This window comes from Schistocerca nitens, chromosome 4 (genome assembly GCF_023898315.1).
Source record: "Schistocerca nitens isolate TAMUIC-IGC-003100 chromosome 4, iqSchNite1.1, whole genome shotgun sequence".
NCBI classification, from domain to species: domain Eukaryota; kingdom Metazoa; phylum Arthropoda; class Insecta; order Orthoptera; family Acrididae; genus Schistocerca; species Schistocerca nitens.
In genome coordinates, this window is record NC_064617.1 from 465,180,225 (window position 1) to 465,203,478 (window position 23,254).

The window sequence follows — 23,254 nt, forward strand, 5'->3', positions numbered from 1 at the left end:
GAGCGACACCCTGACGTCATGCTCGTTTGTAATGAATGCATTCGTTCCACTTACGCTGCTGATTTATCTGTCATACTCGCCCCTGAGGTGTTCTTGTGACAGAGTTACGTGTTGTTATGGCAGACTTACGTGAGGTTGTGAAATGCAGTACAGCTGACGCTATACCTCTGTCTTACACTCTACGAAAGTCTCCGACTAACACAAACCTGCGCGCTAAGCAATTCTGTCTCGCCAGTTGTGTGTAACCAGTCACTGCCCCTGCGTCACAATACATTCCAATACATGTGCAATCCTCTTACCTCTTAGCTAACCTACTGCCTCTGGCTCTCGGCATAGGCAACGAAACTTCGACAATATTCCACGTTTCCAACTCTTTACTAATCCGCGACACTACAGACTATAGGTATTTTGAAAAGTATGGGTGACTGGGAATAAAAATTGCTAATTAAACAAATGCTGTAGAAAACCATGAGGTTTAAGATCGAAAATACTTGAATAGTCTGAATTTTCAGTTTTTGAAGTGACTCAATGTCTGCAATAATTGTCGTGTCCAAAACAACGAAAGAGTACAAATACTGGTAACATTTCGTTTCAAGAATTAATACTTTTGGGATTAAGGCTGCATCATTTTGAAACTAAAGCCATTATTAAGAGGTTTTAATATTTGTTTTAGTTTCAAAATAACTCGGTCTTGTGCGCAATAGATTTTCATTCAAATTTAGAACCGCGGTAAGATTTCGCGCTTTTTGACAAATTCGTTTAAGATTCTCATCGTATTCGAAACACTTAAATGAATTTTCATGTAGACTTGCAGCCATGTGAGGTGAGGACTGTGTGGTGGCCGTCGGACTCACGAACGTTTGTGCATGACGTGTAGAGGAAGTACAGCAAACACTTTCTGTCTGTGGCTCAGCACTGTAGCAAAGTGATCTTGCAACGTGTGTATCCCCGGATGTCCAGTGGTGCTGGTTCAGCTGTGAGGGTGGGGGGGGGGGAGGGGGGGCAGTTCCACTTGTCTTGGCAGTAGGTGGAGCTGGCTGGTGGACAGCACCGGCAGCTGACGATGGAGGCACCTGGACCTGTTTCTAGCTGGCAATGCCTGGCACTAGCCAGATACCAAAAGGCCCAGATCGCCCATTTGCCCATCAGGACTGTGGTTGGATCTCCAGGCAGGCAGTCCTATCAGAATAATGGTGTAGTTACACTCCGATGGACGCTGACTCGGTGACTTGTCAATTCGATGCCCAGCCAGGCCGGGCGTTCAGTCTGTATATATGTACGAGAGCGGGTTTGTTGTTGAATGGCGGCCACGGATGTCACATATACCGCTTGCTTAAACCTATTATTTATGGCAACTCTGCTGATCCCCGACAGGGGCATGTGTGCTGCGAATCCTAGCTGAGCAGTGTGGCATACTGCTTTACCAGCGTGTTGCAGCAAGTTGTACACCTTCAGCTCACTCCGTTTCATATTTATTCCGTTTTAAAATCACATTTTCAGCATGTGATAATTATTGGTTAGTAGATGTAGACCTGAGGGGTAAAAAGTAATTTTCTGAGGAGTAAAAATAAACGGATTCAGCTGTATTTCAGTAATGGAAATAAATTATTTTTAATACATCTATTAATACATCTATTTCATGAAACGGTAATCCCGATTGTCTTTTCAAAATATTCGTGTTAATGTGTGACACAATGTGGTGGCGCTTTAGTTTGCGTAACAAATTTAGGAACGTCTTCTTCACATAGTACACCCCCTATCATATACTTTGTACTTTGTACCAAGCATATATAACAGTAAAATTGAGACTTATACATTGCTTATTGCCTCTACACATTTTTATTATTATTATTACTATTATTACTGTAATGAGTATTATTAGCGTCACTGGTCAGACACAAAGCATTGGCTGCGAAAAGTTTTTCAATTTCTTCTAGTTCAGGAGAAAGGAGTCCAGCGATCAGGTGATTTATACACAGTATGCCTAATTACTGCTCACACATTTTAATTAGGTTTATTTTCAGTGGGGTACAGGATGTGGATGAAGCAAGTGTTCATAGGGAGATGGTTCGAGTGGCTATGAGCACTATGGGACTCAAAATCTGAGGTCATCAGTCCCCTAGAACTTAGAACTACTTAAACCTAACTAACCTAAGAACATCACACAACACCCAGTCATCACGAGGCAGAGAAAATCCTTGACCCCGCCGGGACTCGATCCCGGTAATCCAGGCCGGGGAAGCGAGAACGCTACCGCACGACCACGAGCTGCGGACAGACAGTATCAACTGTAGCATTGATTCATTAGTTCGTCACCGACAATAATAAAATCCGCTATGTTGTAAAAATTATTTATTTCTTCAAAGTGCGAGCACTACCTGGTTTCAGGTAATATATCCTGTCATCAGGTGCAACGCAGCTTCTAATGCAGGACGTATTACGTATACTCTCCTGGTTATGTTATTCTTATTTTTCTATAATTCCATAATCTCTTTACGCATGCACAACTGCTTAATATTATTCATATACACGTGCAGATGATCACTGCCCTGGATAAATATCGCGGGAATGTATCTCGGTACTTCTTTATGTGCTACACGCCTTTTATTATAGTTAAATCAGCGGAAACACTCAGTAATTTGCGATTTAAAATATGCACAATAAGTCCCTACGTCGTTGTTGGGCGTCATTTGACACACGGTTCTGATCACGAGACATCCACAACCATTATTCATTTTCCGTGATAAAATCCGTTACAGTTGTAATGTATTTTTAAAGCACTACCCGGTTTCAGAACATATGTCCCATTCTCAAATGCATATTAAAAAGTGAGTCCACAAAGGATGCACAACTAAAGTTAAAACAGGTTAAAATATGTTTATACAGTGCATCCCTAGCACTATTTTAACATGTTTTAACCTTAGTTGTGCATCCTTTGCAGATTCACTTTTTAGTAAGCACCTGAAGATAGGACGCATGTCCTGAAACCGGGTAGTGAAGGGAAACGTGTATCACTTGTTCATGGTTTAGTAAGACATATAGAAAAACTAAATATCATTAATCTTACGTCAATTTAGAGATGAAGGTGACCAAAGAAAATTGTTCATTCTAAAGATTAATCATGATGGTTGGGGTGAATGTGCAGTGGAAGGATGGTGGGGTGGGGGGGGGGGGGGCTGAGTGGTACTAGGTAACGCCTGATTACGCTCAAGAGTAGTGGTCTCAGAAAGGTTGGGCACCATTGATGTAGATAGACTGTAGACTGGAGTGAAAGAACCAAATTCTATCCCAGCGTTAATATTGCTAGTGCTAATACTTAATGTTGAATGTTCCAAGTGTCAACAAACTTGTGAGTTATTTTTGCCAGTGTCCCAGCGGGACAACTTAACGCCAGTGGCCGAAATGCAGTCTGAACTGGACAAGTACCAGCCAGTCGAAACATCCTGTTTGGCGCAGCACGCAGCCGCGGCACAGCGTTCAGCCTAATGGAGCCTAACTAGCAGCCTGTCGCGTAACGTGATTACGCCGGTCGCTAACTCTGTCGCTGGTAGCGCGCACACGTGTCGGCCACTTCCCTGACGCTGTCACTTCTGTGAGTAGCCGCAGGGAAGCTCATTACAAAGACGGCGGGGCTGCAGTCGCCGCCTACACAAAGAGAACGGCCGCCCTCTGACGCCAGCCGCCTCTCTCTCTCTCTCTCTCTGTCTGTCTCAACCCCTGCCGAAAGCGCAGGAAAAGGGAGGAAAGAAATTACAGGCTCCAGAACCCACTGAACGGAAGACGATAATGTTTTCCGACATCGGCTGTGTCTGTGATTGCTTCCACAAAATTTTCTCTCCGTGACTGCGGAACCGTTTCCTTCTTCTTTCTTTGTCGTTGTCTCGGCAGGAAATTTCGGTAAATTTTCTTCTCTCAGAGACTTCTTGCGCCACAAGGCTCCAATTACGGGGTTCGTATATCACAAAGGGAGACGCAATTGATACGGTTGTCATCTTCCGGCATGTTCTACATGAATACGGGTCTCATCATTCCAAAGGAACTAAATAATTAGGGAAAGGCGATGAAGAGAATAAGCTGTTTTCTTTATGAGCAGAGCGTATTACCGCTTCCATGCTGCCTTTTCCGCTTGTACATTCTATACATGTAAGCAAGAACAGCCATGATAACTTACAATGTTAATGATTAATTGTTGTTTAGTAAAGACTCTGCACAATAAAATGTTGGTACCACAAAATACTAATTGGTGGACTAACACCTCCTTCCTCTAATTCTTTTAATATTGCTCGTGATTGCTATATGATGTTTTTCATAACAATGGGTTACACATTTATAAAGACTTAAGCAACCACAAGGAAAACCAATATCTAAACTAGAAGTGGCCCATAAAACGGGTCTACCGTGCCCTACTAAATGATTCTCTGTGGGGGGCTGTAAAGAATGCTGTCTACATATAGAAGAATTATTTCCTTCTCTTTATTTTACGTGGCCATAAATAGTCCTACACACTATTTATCATAAAATAATTTTTCTCCATGAAAGAAATACTTACAACACGAATGAAGTTTGAGAAAATATAAAATACTTACAAATTCTTGGCAACGATTCGTCTCTGAGTTCCAGTGATATCTCAACGGCCGTATGAGGTGCATCGCCCCAAAAGAGGAACCAAGCCGTGGACTTTCATGAGCGAAATTTACATCGTCCATTGTAACTATACGAGAAACGCAGCTGCTGAAAGAAACTTTGCATAAATCAGGTAGAAGTTTAGGCGCAACTACACTTGAACTCCATCAGCAGCGATAAACAGAAACAAGATATCCAGAGCTTGGTTTAAAAAAATCGATGTGACAGAATGGATTACATCGGCAAACATTTCTCTTCGTGTATGCTTGATCTGTTTATGCTCTGCAATCACTGCACGTCGAGTGGCAGAGGATAATTCTTTTTGTAGCACACCTTATGCTTTCTTTTTTCTCTAATAACAGAAGAAGTCGTAACACCTGTTGGCCTGTGCTCTCCCGTCTGGTAGACTAGCTTATGGCCATTCCAACGACTCTTTTCAGGTAATCCCTTGCTCTTCCAGCTGCACTTTCTACATTTGCACTTCCCTAGTGCAATCCAACATGGAGTTTTTAATATACAAAAGCATTGTTTCAGTTCAGTGCGTACAAGAATTTAATGGCATGCCTCTTTTGTAGACAGACAACAGCTTCCTAGTACTCTACGACGAAGCAACGGGCAGCTGTGAATATATAATGCGGTAAGGGGCATTAAATGAGCAATACATGTTCGGCACAGGTTCGTAAAACTGTTTAAATTTCATAGCAGTCAACTGTCTGTCACCTCGCCGTTAATGGCGCCACTCTGGAAAATCAGTAGACAATAGTTTCTGATAAGCGTACGGTGTACTCTGCTATAGTTACTCGCTGGATATTGTTACAAAAACATCGAGACACAGTGTATCAGGTTATAGTGCCCGGATAGCTCAAAGTTTGCACAAAGACAAGTTTCACAAGCTTCGTCCTAATGGAATAACTTAAGCGCAATGTGTCGCAACTTAACGAGAAACAGGGTCGCTGAAGCTAGAGCATGCCAGAAAAGGTTTCTCACACAGAAAAATGTCACGAAAGGATGCTGCATCTTGTGAGAGAAGATTCATCAGTAAGTACGTCAGATGTACACTTCGAAGAGTCCAGCGCCGAGACAATTGGTGGAGTTGCAGTTGCTCATACATCATAAAGAGAATAAGAGGATTACATAATTTAAACCATTAAAGATTGGGACTGACGTTATACAATTATTCAACAACATATTGCAACATATCCTCCCGAAGTTGCTTTAGAAAACTTGATGTTTGGACTGGTTGTTTAGAGCTAAAAGTTCACACGCCACTTGCTGATTAAGATGCCATACACGTTTCATAATTCGAGGGCGTCCTGGAAAGTAATGGCTCCGAATATTTTATGTGAAAATGCTTAAAGCTTTTTAAATAAAATAAACGTTATTAACGGTCTACATCTTTATTCTTCATATCTACATGAATATTTCCAAACTTACTCACCGCGGCGAGGAACACATTTCTTTAAACGATAGACTAGTTTGTTGATATCGTCCCTGTAGAATATTTGACTTTGTTGACGGAGCCACAAACTCACCTTTGCTTGCAACGTTTCATGAGTATAAAAGAGAAGTTGTCATTCATATTCTGGAAACAGATGGAATTCAGATGGATCAAGTCGGGACTGTATGGAGGATAGTCGTTGAAGATGTTGCAGCGCTCATGTGTGGTGTGGGATTGTCATGCTAATATGAGTAGAGGGTGCTCCGCCTCTGAACATTCTACAACTCGGAGCTCTCTAGTGGCAGAGGGCTCTCAGCATGTCGACTTGAAGAATAAAGATAAAGACGTAGACTTTTAATAGAATTTGTCTTATTTAATACAAATTTGAAGAGTTTTTTTTTTTTTTTTAATCGGAAGCATCACTTTTCAGAACGCCTTTGTAATTCCGTCCAGTTTATCCACCTTGTAGGACACTTTAAGACAAAAAATGAGCCTGCCGCTGTGGCCGAGCTGTTCTAGGCGCTTCAGTCCGGTATCGCGCTGCTGCTGCGGTCACATGTTCGAATCCTGCCTCAGGCAAGGATGAGTGTGATGTACTTAGGTTAGTTAGGTTTAAGTAGTTCTAAGTGTAGGGGACTGATGACCTCAGATGTTAAGTCCCATAGTGCTTAGAGCCATTTGAACCATTTGAACAAACAAAAAGACTCATCAGGAATGAAATATTACAATGAGAGGAAAATCGGTAGGTGTGATGTGCATGTGCCGAAAAATAATTGATTACAATTTCAGAAAAAATTGGATGATTTATCGAAGAGAGCAGTTTTTGGCTTGTCATTTACTGACAGAGTTGTTGGATGTTCTCCTGAGGGATATCGTGCCAAGTTCTGTCCAGCTGGCGAGTTAGGTCGTCAAACTCCCGAAATATTTGGAGGGCCTTGCCCATAAGGTTCCATAGGTTCTCAAATGTAGAGAGATCCAGTGACCTTGCTGGCCAATGTAGGGTTTGAGAAGCACGAAGACAAGCAGCAGAAACTCTTGCGTCTGCGGGTGGGCATTGCCTTCCTGAAATGTAACCTACTGATGGCGTGCTATGAAGGGTAACAGAACGTGGCGTGGAATGTCGTCTACGTACCTCTGTGTTATAAGAGTGTAGCAGATGACAGCTAAAGCCGTCCTTCCATGAAAAGAAATGGCACCCCAGACCATCACTCCTTGTCGAGCCATATGGCGTGCGACAGACAGGCTGGTGTGAGATGTTCGCTCTGCAGCGGAGTGTGCGCTGATATGAAACTTTCTGGCAGATTAAAACTGTGTTGCGGACCGAGACTCGAACTCGGAACCATTGCCTTTTTCGGGTAAGTGCTCTAGCACATGACCTACCCAAGCACGACTCACGACCCGTCCTCACAGCTTCAGTTCTGCCAGTACCTTGTCTCCTACTTTCCAAACTTCACAGAAGCTCTTCTAGGAGCTGGTTAGCTCAGATGGTAGAGCACTTTCCCGCGAAAGGCAAAGGTCCCAAGTTCGAGCCTCTGTCCGGCACACAGTTTTAATCTGCCAGAAAGTTTGACACAGGCTGGTATTCCACCGCTGTCCGGGACGTCTCCAGACACGTTTTCGGCTTCGCGTCTCATTGATTGGAGTGTAACTGTCTTCAGTGCCGAACTGAGCCCCAATGATCAGCGGAGATGTGTCTGGATCGCCACGGACAGCGGTGGAATACCAACCTAACTGTCGCCCACCATACGGGCCGACACCTGGGAACGTTTGCAGCTTTGTGAGCAGGGCACTCCAGCCAGCTTTGGATTTAAACGATCAACTCGTCAGTCGGACAGAATTTGGCGCGATATCCCTCAGAACGACATCCAACAGCTATGTCGATCAATGTGAAGCTCAATAACTGTTTGCGTAAGGGACAGGGGTGGACAAACGCGAAAGTGACATGCTCAGTTTGGTTAAACCATCGACCTTTTCCTTAAATTGTACGCCTGCTTAGCTGAGTGGTAACGTGCTTGCCTCCAGTGCAGCGGCGGGTTCGATTCCTGGCCATGTTGGACATTTTCTCCGCTCGTGAACTAGTGTTGTCCTCATCATCATTTCATCCCCATCATCGGCGCACAAGTCGCCCAATGCCCAACATCTACATCTACATCTACATCCATACTCCGCAAGCCACCTGACGGTGTGTGGCGGAGGGTACCTTCAGTACCTCTATCAATTCTCCCTTCTATTCCAGTCTCGTATTGTTCGTGGAAAGAAGGATTGTCTGTATGCTTCTGTGTGGACTCTAATCTCTCTGATTTTATCCTCATGGTCTCTTCGCGAGATATATGTAGGAGGGAGCAATATACTGCTGGACACTTCGGTGAAGGTATGTTCTCGAAACTAACAAAAGCCCGTACCGAGCTACTGAGCGTCTCTCCTGCAGAGTCTTCCACTGGAATTTATCTATCATCTCCGTAACGCTTTCGCGATTAATAACTGATCCTGTAACGAAGCGCGCTGCTCTCCGTTGGATCTTCTCTATCTCTTCTATCAACCCTATCTGGTACGGATCCCACACCGCTGAGCAGTATTCAAGCAGTGGGCGAACAAGGGTACTGTAACCTACTTCCTTTGTTTTCGGATAGCGTTTCCTTAGGATTCTTCCAGTGAACCTCAGTCTGGCATCTGCTTTACCGACGATCAACTTTATATGATCATTCCATTTTAAATCACTCCTAACGCGTACTCCCAGATAATTTATGGAATTAACTGCTTCCAGTTGTTGACCTGCTATTTTGTAGCTAAATGATAAGGGATCTATCTTTCTATGTATTCGCAGCACATTACATTTGTCTACATTGAGATTCAATTGCCATTCCCTGCACCATGCGTCAAATCGCTGCAGATCCTCCTGCATTTCAGTACCATTTTCCATTGTTACAACCTCTCGATACACCACAGCATCATCTGCAAAAAGCCTCAGTGAACTTCCGATGTCATCCACCAAGTCATTTATGTATATTGTGAACAGCAACGGTCCCGTGACACTCCCATGTGGCTCACCTGAAATCACTCTTACTTCGGAAAACTTCTCTCCATTGAGAATCACATGCTGCGTTCTGTTATCTAGGAACTCCTCAATCCAATTCATTTCCATTGTTTCCTTAAATTGTAATCATTTGTTTGTCTCTGTATTTATATTACTCTACCTATTTCCGTCCTATTCGGAAAATTCCATCATGAAACATAGGCATTCTTTTTTTTTCTTTTTGTTTCTTTTTTTTTCTTAAGTGCACTTGTGTCCCAATCTTAAAATATCTTGCATAGTCGTCGTTCAGTACATCCAACGTGATTGAGATAATGATTCTCTAAATTGACTAGATCTTTTAGTAATTTTTAGGGGTAACATAATAATTTATTGCCATGGTGCAATGTGAGCTGCTACATTTTATCTTAATCATAAACCAAAAGGTAGATATCAACTAAAAACGCGCTGTCGCACTACGTACAAGTAAGCCGAACAGAATTTATAAAAACGAACTTCTAATCTTAAATGTGAAAACTGAACTCACATACTCAAGTCCCAAAACTGAAGTGACTCCACGAACCTGGTGTTCAGCTAAACTGCTGTCTGTGTTCTCCACTTTTTGCCTATCAGAGACGAGTAACCAGCGCTTCCTTTTAAGAACGTGCTAAGAACAGCCCTGGTGATGTACCCGTCGTCTAGGGGTAGCGTCTTTGATTCATAATCAAAACGTCTTCGGTCCCGGGTTCGATCCCCACAACTGCCTAAATTTTGATAAATAACCAACATTGGCGGCCGAAGACTTCCGGCATAAGAAGTCAGCCTCATTCTGCCAACGGCCTTGTCAAAGAGGGCGGAGGAGCGGATAGAGTTTCAGGGCACTCTATTGTCCTAAGGGTGAGAAATTGCCCCTAAAGGTGGAAGAATCAGCAATGATCAACGACATGAGGATGCAGAAGGCAATGGAAACCACTGCATTAAAGACACGTAACGTGTATCCACAGGACATGTGGCCTGTAATTGAAGAAGTGTCATGATGATCTCTCCATTGGCAAAAGATTCCGGAATAGTCCCCCATTCGGATCTCCGGCAGGGGACTGCCAAGGGGGAGGTTACCATGAGAAAAAGATTGAATAATCAACGAAAGGATAAAGTTCTACGAGTCGGGGCGTGGAATGTCAGAAGCTTGAACGTGGTAGGGAAACTAGAAAAACTGAAAAGGGAAATGCAAAGGCTCAATCTAGATATAGTATGGGTCAGTGAAGTGAAGTGGAAGGAAGACAAAGATTTCTGGTCAGATGAGTATTGGGTAATATCAAAAGCAGCAGAAAATGGTATAACCGGTGTAGGAAGGTAGGGCAGAGGGTGTGTTACTGTGAACAGTTCAGTGACAGGGTTGTTCCAATCAGAATCGACAGCAGACCAACACCGACAACGATAGTTCAGGTATACATGCCGACGTCGCAAGCTGAAGATGAACACATAGAGAAAGTGTATGAGGATATTGAAAGGGTAATGCAGTATGTAAAGGGGGACGAAAATCTAATAGTCATGGGCGACTGGAATGCAGTTGTAGGGGAAGGAGTAGAAGAAAAGGTTACTGGAGAATATGGGCTTGGGACGAGGAATGAAAGAGGAGAAAGACTAATTGAGTTTTGTAACAAGTTTAAGCTAGTAATAGCGAATACCCTGTTCAAGAATCACAAGAGGAGGAGGTATACTTGGAAAAGGCCGGGAGATACGGGAAGATTTCAATTAGATTACATCATGGTCAGACAGAGATTCCGAAATCAGATACTGGATTGTAAGGCGTACCCAGGAGCAGATATAGACTCAGATCACAATATAGTAGTGATGAAGAGTAGGCTGAAGTTCAAGACATTAGTCAGGAAGAATCAATACGCAAAGAAGTGGGATACGGAAGTACTAAGGAATGACGAAATACGTTTGAAGTTCTCTAACGCTATAGATACAGCAATAAGGAATAGCGCAGTAGGCAGTACAGTTGAAGAGGAATGGACATCTCTAAAAAGGGCCTTCACAGAAGTTGGGAAGGAAAACATAGGTAGAAAGAAGGTAGCTGCGAAGAAACCATGGGTAACAGAAGAAATACTTCAGTTGATTGATGAAAGGAGGAAGTACAAACATGTTCCGGGAAAATCAGGAATACAGAAATACAAGTCGCTGAGGAATCAAATAAATAGGAAGTGCAGGGAAGCTAAGACGAAATGGCTGCAGGAAAAATGTGAAGACATCGAAAAAGATATGATTGTCGGGAGGACAGACTCAGCATACAGGAAAGTCAAAACAACCTTTGGTGACATTAAAAGCAACGGAGGTAACATTAAGAGTGCAACGGGAATTCCACTGTTAAATGAAGAAGAGAGAGCAGATATGTGGAAAGAATACATTGAAAGCCTCTATGAGGGTGAAGATTTGTCTGATGTGATAGAAGAAGAAACAGGAGTCGATTTAGAAGAGATAGGGGACCCAGTATTAGAATCGGAATTTAAAAGAGCTTTGGAGGACTTACGGTCAAATACGGAAGAAGGGATAGATAACATTCCATCAGAATTTCTAAAATCATTGGGGGAAGTGCAAACAAAACGACTATTCACGTTGGTGTGTAGAATATATGAGTCTGGCGACATACCATCTGACTTTCGGAAAAGTAACTTCCACACAATTCCGAAGACTGCAAGAGCTGACAAGTCCGAGAATTATCGCACAATAAGCTCAACAGCTCATGCATCGAAGCTGCTTACAAGAGTAATATACAGGAGAATGGAAAAGAAAATTGAGAATGCGCTAGGTGACGATCAGTTTGACTTTGGGAAAAGTAAAGTGACGAGAGAGGCAATTCTGACGTTACGGCTAATAATGGAAGCAAGGCTAAAGAAAAATCAAGACACTTTCATAGGATTTGTCGACCTGGAAAAAGCGTTCGACAATATAAAATGGTGCAAGCTGTTCGAGATTCTGAAAAAAGTAGGGGTAAGCTATAGGGAGAGACGGGTTATATACAATATATACAACAACCAAGACGGAATAATAAGAGTGGACGTATTAAGAAGGGTGTAAGACAAGGCTGTAGCCTTTCGCCCCTACTCTTCAATCTGTACATCTAGGAAGCAATGATGGAAATAAAAGAAAGGTTCAGGAGTGGAATTAAAATACAAGGTGAAAGGATATCAATGATACGATTCGCTGATGACATTCCTATCCTGAGTGAAAGTGAAGAAGAATTAAAAGATCTGCTGAACGGAATGAACAGTCTAATGAGTTCCCAGTATGGTTTGGGAGTAAATCGGAGAAAGACGAAGGTAATGAGAAGTAGTAGAAATGAGAACAACGAGAAACTTAACATCAGGATTTATGGTCACGAAGTCAATGAAGTTAAGGAATTCTGCTACCTAGGCAGTAAAATAACCAATGACGGACGGAGGAAGGAGGACATCAAAAGCAGACTCGCTATGGCAAGAAAGGCATTTCTGGCCAAGAGAAATCTACTACTATCAAATACCGGCCTTGATTTGAGGAAGAAATTTCTGAGGATGTACGCCTGGAGTACAGCATTGTATGGTAGTGAAACATGGACTGTGGGAAAACCGGAACAGAAGAGATTCGAAGCTTTTGAGATGTGGTGCTATAGACGAATGTTGAAAATTAGGTGGACTGATAAGGCAAGGAATGAGGAGGTTCTGTGCAGAATCGGAGAGGAAAGAAATATGTAGAAAACACTGGTAAGGAGAAGGGACGGGATGATAGGACATCTACTAAGACATGAGGGAATGACTTCCATGGTACTAGAGGGAGCTGTAGAGGGCAAAAACTGCAGAGGAAGACAGAGATTGGAATACGTCAAGCAAATAATTGAGGACGTAGGTTGCAAGTGCTACTCTGAGATGAAGAGGTTAGCACAGGAAAGGAATTCGTGGCGGGCCGCATTAAACCAGTCAGTAGACTGATGACCAAAAAAAAAAAAAAAAATATATGAACAGCCAATGGGAGACACGCAAGCGAATTTAACTTTCCTTTCACTGATTACTCACTCAGCCTCCCTGTCGTTTAACGTGTTACCCAAACATCCAGTACACGATGACGGCACGTCACGAGACAATGTGTGTTGTCCAGTTGAGTTTAATCCACATTGAACCACTTTACGCTTTCTGCAAAGACCGACCATAAATACTATATTTTCCATAAGTGTGTATATATAAGATATGGCTGAGTCCGAGGCAGTTGGCAGTCATCTAAGATTAGGTTGCGTATTTGTGCAACGTTTTCTTTTGTCGGATAACGTAGCTGCTTTACTTGTGAGAAAGGTTTTCACCAAACGTCATAAAGATACTTTTATATAAAGAAACTGTAGTGTTCTTATCACTTTTCCTTTTCCCTCCTGTAACCCCGGAAGTGTATGTTGTGGTTGACTCCCGGTGCAGCGGAACGTTCTTCGATATGATTAGTACAAAAAACTCAGTGTCAGTTGGATTTCCCATATGATAGTTTTTATTAGATGGTGTCACTGTAAAACAATGATTTTAGGATGTTTATCACACCCGAAAAGAAGAAACTGAGTTTAATATGATTGCTAAGTCACATATCAACTTTGACTGTTGAGGAGGAATTTTTTAAAACATGAATTTTTGTATCTCTATCTGTGAATAAATTTGAGTACAAGAGGAAATATTTACTTCTGTCTGTCAAGGAAATTTTCACTCTGTCTCAAATCTGAAGCACTCCGTTGTGATGTCATTGTACAACTGTACGAAGAAAAGAAAGAACGTTAGGATTTAAGGTTCTGTTGATGATGAGATAAGGATGAGGCATGGTTAAGAAAGACAACAACGCCTTTTCCGAAGAACCATCCTGTCATTTGCCTCAAAGGATTTAGAGGAAACCCGAAAAATCTAAATCTAGATGGCCGGAATGCGAGTGCATTGTGTTAAGCACTTTACCGTCTCCGTAAGTGAACTAAAATTTGGTATGTGACATCAAATCACAAAGAAACTTCGAGATAACTAATGGCACCTCCACATGACGAGGTAATGAATACCACAAAGTTATATTAGTATTGTCATACAGTGGCGGCTACAGCTGCATCGTAGCGCCTATCGTAATTCGTAGATATGGGTGAAAGACCTGACTACGCGGGAGAGTTCCTTACAGAAGATTTCTTTAACTACGAACCATCAAACATGACGACACAATTTTATAACTAGTCACTGTATATCTGACTTCTTAATGAAGACTGCATACACTTTTAACACTACAGCATTCCGGAGAGTGCTGTTTTACTGCAAAGACGTATGGACGTTTTAGGGTATACATGGCTATCGTATGCGTTGCATAGATAATGGGGTTCATTTGCTTAGATAATAAGATAAACGGGTCAGAGATTTATTTCTATTAATACTCATCTAGTTCCAATAAATTTTCAGAACTTAAATGATTAAGCTGAAAAAAGGATATCCAGGTAAAAATTAAAGATATTTGTGATGTAAGTTACATGGAGACGGGAAATATTAAGAACAATCTTAGGTTTAAATTTCGTTAATAACAATGTGAGAAGTAGCAGATTAGAGATGGCGAGAGGGGGGTGGGGGGGTGGGGGGGGGGGGAAGTCGTAAAATTTAACACAGGTTTTCCTGTAGTAAGTTCAATAGAGGAAAACACATCAGTTAAAACCCCAGCACGGTACAGAAAAACCAGGGAGTGACTAAGTTTTCTTATGAGCTCTCTTGTGATATACACAGCGCTCCCAGTATGACTCGCAGAGTTGGTCGTGTGCCAGTTAGATGGTATAACTGCGACAACCGACTATTTTGTCAGTAAGATGTTAACTAAGACTGTGATTTAGATAACGTGTAAATACCAGCTCTATAAAAATAATTCAGCTTCCTCAGATTACGATGGACCCACAAAAATTCTTAACTGCCTCAACTGAGTTACCAATTTATGTCCTAACATCGCATCGCGGTAGATTACAATGCTTGGCAGTAAATGTCTATTTCTTAAGAATTCGTGCAGTACAGCACTGATTAAACGAGTGTTCTGCAGACTACAAATTCCCATAGTAAAGAAAACTGATTTGCTGGTCTGTGAAGTCGTGCATATCTTTTGCGAAGTTGATACAGAAGGATCACGAAAATTGTTTCTCTTCACCTTTTATTACTAATGAATATTTAAGGGAATGTACAGAATGAGTGTCTCACACTGAAAAATGAACTGCAATAAGAAGATTATGTTTTAAAGCCCCGTCGCTCAAGAGTACAAAAAATGGTTCAAACGGCTCTGAGCACTATGGGACTCAACATCTTAGGTCATAAGTCCCCTAGAACTTAGAACTACTTAAACCTAACTAACCTAAGGACATCACACACACCCATGCCCGAGGCAGGATTCGAACCTGCGACCGTAGCAGTCCCGCGGTTCCGCTCAAGAGTACATTACGGACAGAGTGGACGGTGAGGCAGGAAAGCCGCGGTAGATTTTTAAGATGAACCATCGCAGCATTCATCTGAAATGGTTTAGGAAAACCACTTAGAACACAAATTGGCCAGGTGGGCATTGGAGCCTTATCCCTCCCGAATGCGAGGCTGATGAAAAAAATGGTTCAAATGGCTCTGAGCACTATGGGACTTAACTTCTGAGGTCATCAGTCCCCTAGAACTTAGAACTACTTAAACCTAACTAACCTAAGAACATCACACACATCCACGCCCGAGGCAGGATTCGAACCTGCGACCGTGGCGATCGCGCGGTTCCAGACTGTTGTGCCTAGAACCGCTCTGCCACTTCGGCCGGCCGAGGCTAATCTTCAAACCATTCTGTCACCTCGGCCGACACTTTCATAAACCTTAGCTATATGGAATGTAGAACTACAGTTGCGCAGGTTTTTTTGATAAAAAATCGAAATTATGTCGTCCCTTTGACTAAGTCGTCTCTATCAAAATTATTGAATCTCCAGATTTGAGCCACAGGTCTAGGAATGTAGCATCACCGCATTTTGTCAGGTGTTTGTGCATATATTTGCAATTTCGTTTCTGCAGAGTGTACCTGGTGTCAGCCCAAACAAATACTGCTCATTATATCATTCAGGCGACACCAAGTTTCGAGTGAAAGAGACGGTTTGTTTTCTGTTACAAAAGTAAATTATTTTTGAAGCGGAATTTTACACGCCCATTCAAGAGAGGGGTCCCAAATTAGTTGGGTGCGATATTTTTTCTTCGTGCCTTGCCGTGCGTGCCGAGATATCGCTTAAACAATATATATATATATATATATATATATATATATATATATATATATATATATATATATATATATATATATGGCCAATATTCAGGGATATGGTACGAACGATCATTCGAAGCATAAAAGTCTAGTGAATATGGTGCCAAAGACGCACACCTTAAGAGTTATGAGCGCTGCATCTTCGACATTCTGAAACCGATTTTTTCCACTGAAAGCTCTTTTAAGAGAAGGCATTGTGGACCAAAATAAGAAAAAAATATTTAGTACAAATGAGCTCCAACGTGCGTACCTTCAGAGCTAGGAGCCGTTGTTCATCTTTGCTAGTGTGAAACACATCTTTTCTACACAATAAGGGCTCATAGCTCTTACGGTATCCATTTTGAAACCATCATTTATTTTACGATTCCTTCTTGTTTTTGCCCATAATATCTTCACCCAAAATATGGGAAACGAAGAGCTTGCAGTAGAAGAAACTTTTGTCATTGTATCGATGACGAAGTAGTGCTCATAGATCGTAACATACACATTTTAGAGCTCGATTTTAATACACTTTTTGCTTCGAATGGTTGTTCCTGTCATATGCCTGAATACTGACTATTCCTTCTGAGATATTCTATGTAAATCTACATCTATAAAAAAATTAATAAAGTATTGCCCCTGTTAGTAGACATGGGTCTGTTTAACTCCTCATGTAATCGGGCTCAAATTTCACCCATACCCTATCATACCAAGAAACACAATACTACTTTAGGACGTTACATACTATTGTAAACTTTTTCTGTTAGCTTTTTCTGTTAGTAGAAGTGTTTCATATGTAGTCGTGGCATGTATGTGGAATACTGTACTCGTCTCTTCAGTGAGTTATGAATCAGTTCATTACTCGAGTTCTTTGACTGTATCAACGGGACAGCTGGACACTTCACTTTTGAGATGACCCAAGGCAGAAGGTGGTCAGGTGATCCTGGAGGCTAAGGCACTTTAGCCTGTTGGCGCATTGCAAGTTATTTTACATCGGCGGCAGAATGTGGTGATTCCCTATCACGCATGTAATACATTTTCCAACCAAGGGGAATGGGCAAAATTCAAGCCAAATTTCCAGCTGAAATAACAGGAAAGTTCCCATTTCAAATACATGTACACTAATTATCATAATATTTCATAGGTACTGAAGTACCTACAGCTAGTAACCACTCATTCAAATTTGTCTTGCGACCATTTCGTTTACGAATCTTGTTTCATGAAATGTTTTAGCTTCTATTAATAATGATACACGTTGTATACAAATAAACACACATACGTCTCTTAGCCATCACTTGTTGCAGTGTGAGACCATTTTAGTGCATACGTAATTGCATGTGTACCATTGTATGACCAGTCCGCAATCTGATGAAAAGTATGTAACGCGGAATTGACCACTAGATGTCACGGAAGGCAGACCTGCTAGAGTAAAAGGAGGCGAAGAGTACACTCTGTTGTCGGTAGAGAAGCAGCAATAGCAAAAGCGTTGGGTCGCGAGAACTCATTGACTTCGAACGCGGATTAGACATTCGTTGACACCTGACAAATTCATCAGGTATGTATCAAACCTTTAGAAGGTGGCCAACTCGACTGTTGATGATGTGGCTGAAGTGGAAAAGTGAAGGAGCAACCACAGCTACACCGAGACCAAACAGACCTCACGTGCTGACGAACTGGGACCGCCGAGCGTCGCGAATATGGCTGCCAGCAGTCAGAAGAAATGTGCGAAAGGAATCAGTCGTGATTTCCAATGCGCTACCAGCAGTTCGGCTAGCACAATGACTGTGCGAGGGAGTTAAAAAGAATGAGGCACCGTGGTCGAATAGCTCTTCATCAGTCAAATTTCTGCACTCAGTGTTAAGTGTCTCTGAAGCGACGCAAAGATCGACGCTATTCGGAAGCGGATGGCTGTAAAGCAAAAACGTGTACAAAATTAGAATTAGTAGAAGATAAATAAATGCTAGACCCTGTGACAGTCCGATGGAAGGGTATGGATTTTGAAAGTGCCTGGAGAAATTTATTTGCCGTCTTATGATGTGCCAATAGTGAGTTATGGAGGAGTTAGTATTACTATATGGGAGTGCTTTTCTAAATGTGATGTTCTCCCTTTATTTCGCTTAAGAAGACGCTAAATTCGGAAGGATATGAACAGATTTTACAGTATTGTGCACCGTACATAGTAGAGGAACAGCTCGGAAATGTAAGCATAAAAGTGTATTCTGTCGTAAAGCAGCATCTATGAGGAAATGTTCGTGGACAATAACATTCCTGAATTAGAGTGGGCTACCCAGATTCCCGGCCTGAACCCAATAGAAAATTTTTGGGATGAATCAGAATGCTGACCTGGCTGCAGACCCCAGCGCCCAGCTTCATTACCTTCTTTGGTTTCCGCCTTCGAGGGAGAATCGAATTCCAATTCTCCACGGATATCCAGACGCCTCATTGAAAGTGTTCTAAGTAGAGCTCAAGCCGTCATAAAGGTGAAGGATGGAGACACAGCATGTTCGTGTCCACTAACAGGTGTCTGGATACATGGAATTAGATAGCGTATAGCGAACAACAGTAGTGCATTAGAAAGAATATTCCTAATGTTCCTGGCCATCTTCCGCGAGGCCAACCGGCAGGAGAAGCAGCTGCGCTCGCGCATCGGCAACTCTGTGCTCATGAACCATCATTACTACAATTTTGTGAAATGCAGAAACCGCACAACATTTCTTATTGTTTGTCATATTTTTCATGCTCCATACTCTTGCATGTAAAACACTAACATTTTTCGTGTGATTTATGATTGCAGGAGTAAAGTATCGATGCAGACGAGTGAAGGCAGCCGTCGCTAACAGGCGGCGCCATCCCATACCCCCACGGTAGCCGCGTCCGAGCAGACGGCGGCTGCCTCGCCAACGTCTTCGGCGATGGACTACAGCAGCGTGGCGGCGGCGGCGTCGGCCGTGGCGTCGCTGACGGTCACCCTGCCGACGCCCGTCGAGAACCTGACGGCGCCCGCGCCGCTCAGCCCCAACGTGACGGGCGGCGCCGCCGCGGCCGTCTCCGACGGCAACGCCACGAGCGTCTTGGCCGCCTACGAAGCACCAGAGCAGCACTGGTCGTCAGTACTCGTCCTGGCGCTCAAGGGCACCGCCATGGCGTGCATCATAGTCGCCGCCATCCTCGGCAACCTCCTGGTCATCGTGAGCGTCATGAGGCACCGCAAACTGCGCATCATCACCAACTACTTCGTCGTGTCGCTCGCGTTCGCCGACCTGCTCGTCGCCATGGTCGTCATGCCGTTCAACATGAGCGTGCAGATCAACGAGCGCTGGCTGTTCGGCTTCTTCATGTGCGACGTGTGGAACTCGCTGGACGTCTACTTCTCCACGGCGTCCATCCTTCACCTGTGCTGTATCAGCGTCGACCGCTACTGGGCCATCGTGAAGCCGCTCAAGTACCCCATCAACATGACGAAGCGCGTCGTCGCTTTCATGCTGGTCGGCACTTGGTTGTCCCCGGCTATCATATCCTTTCTTCCCATTTTCATGGGCTGGTACACGACTTTCGAAAACCAGAGGTTCCGCGAGGAGAACCCCGACCTCTGCGAGTTCAAAGTGAACAAGTGGTACGTGGTCGTCTCGTCGCTGATCTCCTTCTGGATCCCGTGCACCATCATGATCTTCACGTACCTGGCCATCTTCCGCGAGGCCAACCGGCAGGAGAAGCAGCTGCACTCGCGCATCGGCAACGCGATGCTCATGAACCATCACCGCAACAGCCGCGAGTACGCCAACAGCAACGGGGACGTCATGAGCAGCAGCGGCGGCTCCTCCAAGACGCTCACCTTGCACGAGGTCCACCACGGGGACGTAAGTGGCGTGTGCACACATTCAAGCTTCGTGACAGCCTACTGTACCAACAAATTACACACCTCTTTGCGGAAATCAAACAGGAGCTTTTTTGTACCTCTCTATCTACATTATTCCGTGATTTATTCATTTTTCAAATTTATACTGACTTTTTGATCACCCAGTAGTTGGCACAGCAACACTGAGGTTTCACCGTGGGTCAATAGAAACGTGTCGCCTGTCGAGTTAGTCACAGGTCGATGGCTGAGTCCTTTCACGCTGTAATCCAAGCGAACAGCTGCACGAAACGTGCGCCGCACCACATCCGCAAGGCCGAGAGGGCATAATTATTCTGTGGGGAACACTAAGTTCGGCTTCCATTTGAGCTGTGATGGTAATCGAAGGCATCACGATAGAAGTCAACTACGTGAACATTATTGCGGACCACCTGCATCACCTCACGCTTGAAGTCACCTCTTTAGGAGAGGACATCTTGCAGCAGAATAATTGTTCCTATTGTAAGATCAGAACGCGCTACAGTGGTCTGAGGGACGTTATAGTGAACTCACATTTTTGTCTCGACAAGCAAATGTTCCTGATCTGCGCCCATTGGAACAAATATCGTGTGCAAGCTGCGTGCCAGTAAACCACCATCCCATAGCTTGATCTGTGCGCAGACATCTGGTGCCACATACATCTGTAATCTTGTCAAGGAGTTTTAGAATCCATTACAAGCAGAATGTCTGTTGCACTGTGTTTGCAAAGTGGAATAACAAGTTGTTTTTTTTTTCTTTTCTTCATCATTCTACTGACTGGTTTGAGGTTTGATGCGGCCCGCCACGAATTCCTTTCCTGTGCTATTCCAGTCTCTGTCTTCCTCTACAGTTTTTGCCCTCTACAGCTCCCTCTAGTACCATGGAAGTCATGGTACTAGTCCTTCATGTCTCAGCAGATGTCCTATCATCCTGCCGGCCGGAGTGGCCGAGCGGTTAAAGGCGCTACAGTCTGGAACCGCACGACCGCTACGGTCGCAGGTTCGAATCCTGCCTCGGGCATGGATGTGTGTGATGTCCTTAGGTTAGTTAGGTTTAAGTAGTTCTAAGTTCTAGGGGACTTATGACCACAGCAGTTGAGTCCCATAGTGCTCAGAGCCATTTGAACCATCCTATCATCCTGTCCCTTCTCCTTATCAGTGTTTTCCACATATTCCTTTCATCTCCGATTCTGCACAGAACCTCCTCATTCCTTACCTTATCAGTCCACCTAATGTTCAACATTGGTCTATAGCGCCACATCTCAAATGCTTCCATTCTCTCCTGTTCCGGTTTTCCCTCAGTCCATGTTTCACTACCATACAATGCTGAACTCCAGACGTACATCCTCAGAAATTTCTTCCTCAAATCAAGGCCGGTATTTGATATTAGTAGACTTCTCTTGGCCAGAAATGCCTTTTTTGCCATAGCGAGTCTGCTTTTGATGTCCTCCTTCCTCCGTCCGTCATTGGTTATTTTACTGCCTAGGTAGCAGAATTCCTTAACTTCATTGACTTCGTGACCATCAATCCTGATGTTAAGTTTCTCGCTGTTCTCATTTCTACTACTTCTCATTACCTTCGTCTTTCTCCGATTTACTCTCAAACCATACTGTGTACTCATTCGACTGTTCATTCCGTTCAGCACCGAGCGAAGTGGCGCAGTGGTTAGACACTGGACTCGCAATCGGGAGGACGACGGTTCAATCCCACGTCCGGCCATCCTGATTTAGGTTTTCCGTGATTTCCCTAAATCACTCCAGGCAAATGCCGGGATGGTTCCTCTGAAAGGGCACGGCCGACTTCCTTCCCCATCCTTCCCTCATCCGATGAGACCGATGACCACGCTGTCTGGTCTCCTTCCGCAAAACCAACCATTCCGTTCAGCAGATCATTTAATTCTTCTTCACTTTCACTCAGGATAGCAATGTCATCAGCGAATCGTATCATTGATATCCTTTCACCTTGTATTTTAATTCCACTCCTGAACCTTTCTTTTATTTCCATCATTGCTTCCTCGATGTACAGATTGAAGAGTAGGGGCGAAAGGCTACAGCCTTGTCTTACACCCTTCTTAATACGAGCACTTCGTTCTTGATCGTCCACTCTTATTATTCCCTCTTGGTTGTTGTATATATTGTATATGACCCGTCTCTCCCTATAGCTTATCCCTACTTTTTTCAGAATCTGGAACAGCTTGCACCATTTTATATTGTCGAACGCTTTTCCAGGTCGACAAATCCTATGAAAGTGTCTTGATTTTTCTTTAGCCTTGCTTCCATTATTAGCCGTAACGTCAGAATTGCCTCTCTCGTCACTTTACTTTTCCTAAAGCCAAACTGATCGTCACCTAGCGCATTCTCAATTTTCTTTTCCATTCTTCTGTATATTATTCTTGTAAGCAGCTTCGATGCATGAGCTGTTAAGCTGATTGTGCGATAATTATCGCACTTGTCAGCTCTTGCAGTCTTCGGAATTGTGTGGATGTTACTTTTCCGAAAGTCAGATGGTATGTCGCCAGACTCATATATTCTACACACCAACGTGAATAGTCGTTTTGTTTGCACTTCCCCCAATGATTTTAGAAATTCTGATGGAATGTTATCTACCCCTTCTGCCTTATTTGACCGTAAGTCCTCCAAAGCTGTTTTAAATTCCGATTCTAATACTGGGTCCCCTATCTCTTCTAAATCGACTCCTGTTTCTTCTCCTATCACATCAGACAAATCTTCACCCTCATAGAGGCTTTCAATGTATTCTTTCCACCTATCTGCTCTCTCCTCTTCATTTAACAGTGGAATTCCCGTTGCACTCTTAATGTTACCGCCGTTGCTTTTAATGTCACCAAAGGTTGTTTTGACTTTCCTGTATGCTGAGTCTGTCCTTCCGACAATCATATCTTTTTCGATGTCTTCACATTTTTCCTGCAGCCATTAAACTAGTATTCATAATGTTTTGGGTCATCGGTGTATATAATTATAAAACTGTTCAAATGGCTCTGAGTACTATGGGACTTTTCTTCTGAGGTCATGAGTCGCCTA

General features: G+C 43.3%; 1 protein-coding gene and 1 long non-coding RNA gene across 2 annotated transcripts in view; both read left to right on the top strand.

Moving 5' to 3' along the window:
- The window catches only part of LOC126252831 (uncharacterized), a 674,555-nt gene extending 655,281 nt beyond the window's left edge, over positions 1-19,274 (top strand). The window contains exon 4 of the long non-coding RNA XR_007545857.1: positions 19,141-19,274. This is a non-coding gene — a long non-coding RNA (uncharacterized LOC126252831). The remainder of the gene's footprint in view (positions 1-19,140) is intronic.
- Positions 19,275-19,441: 167 nt separating this feature from the next.
- Positions 19,442-23,254, top strand: part of LOC126252027 (octopamine receptor beta-2R) — a 46,101-nt gene continuing 42,288 nt past the window's right edge. The window contains exon 1 of the mRNA XM_049952813.1: positions 19,442-20,203. Within this exon, the coding sequence (XP_049808770.1) occupies positions 19,487-20,203 (717 nt within the window). The 5' untranslated portion in view covers positions 19,442-19,486. The remainder of the gene's footprint in view (positions 20,204-23,254) is intronic.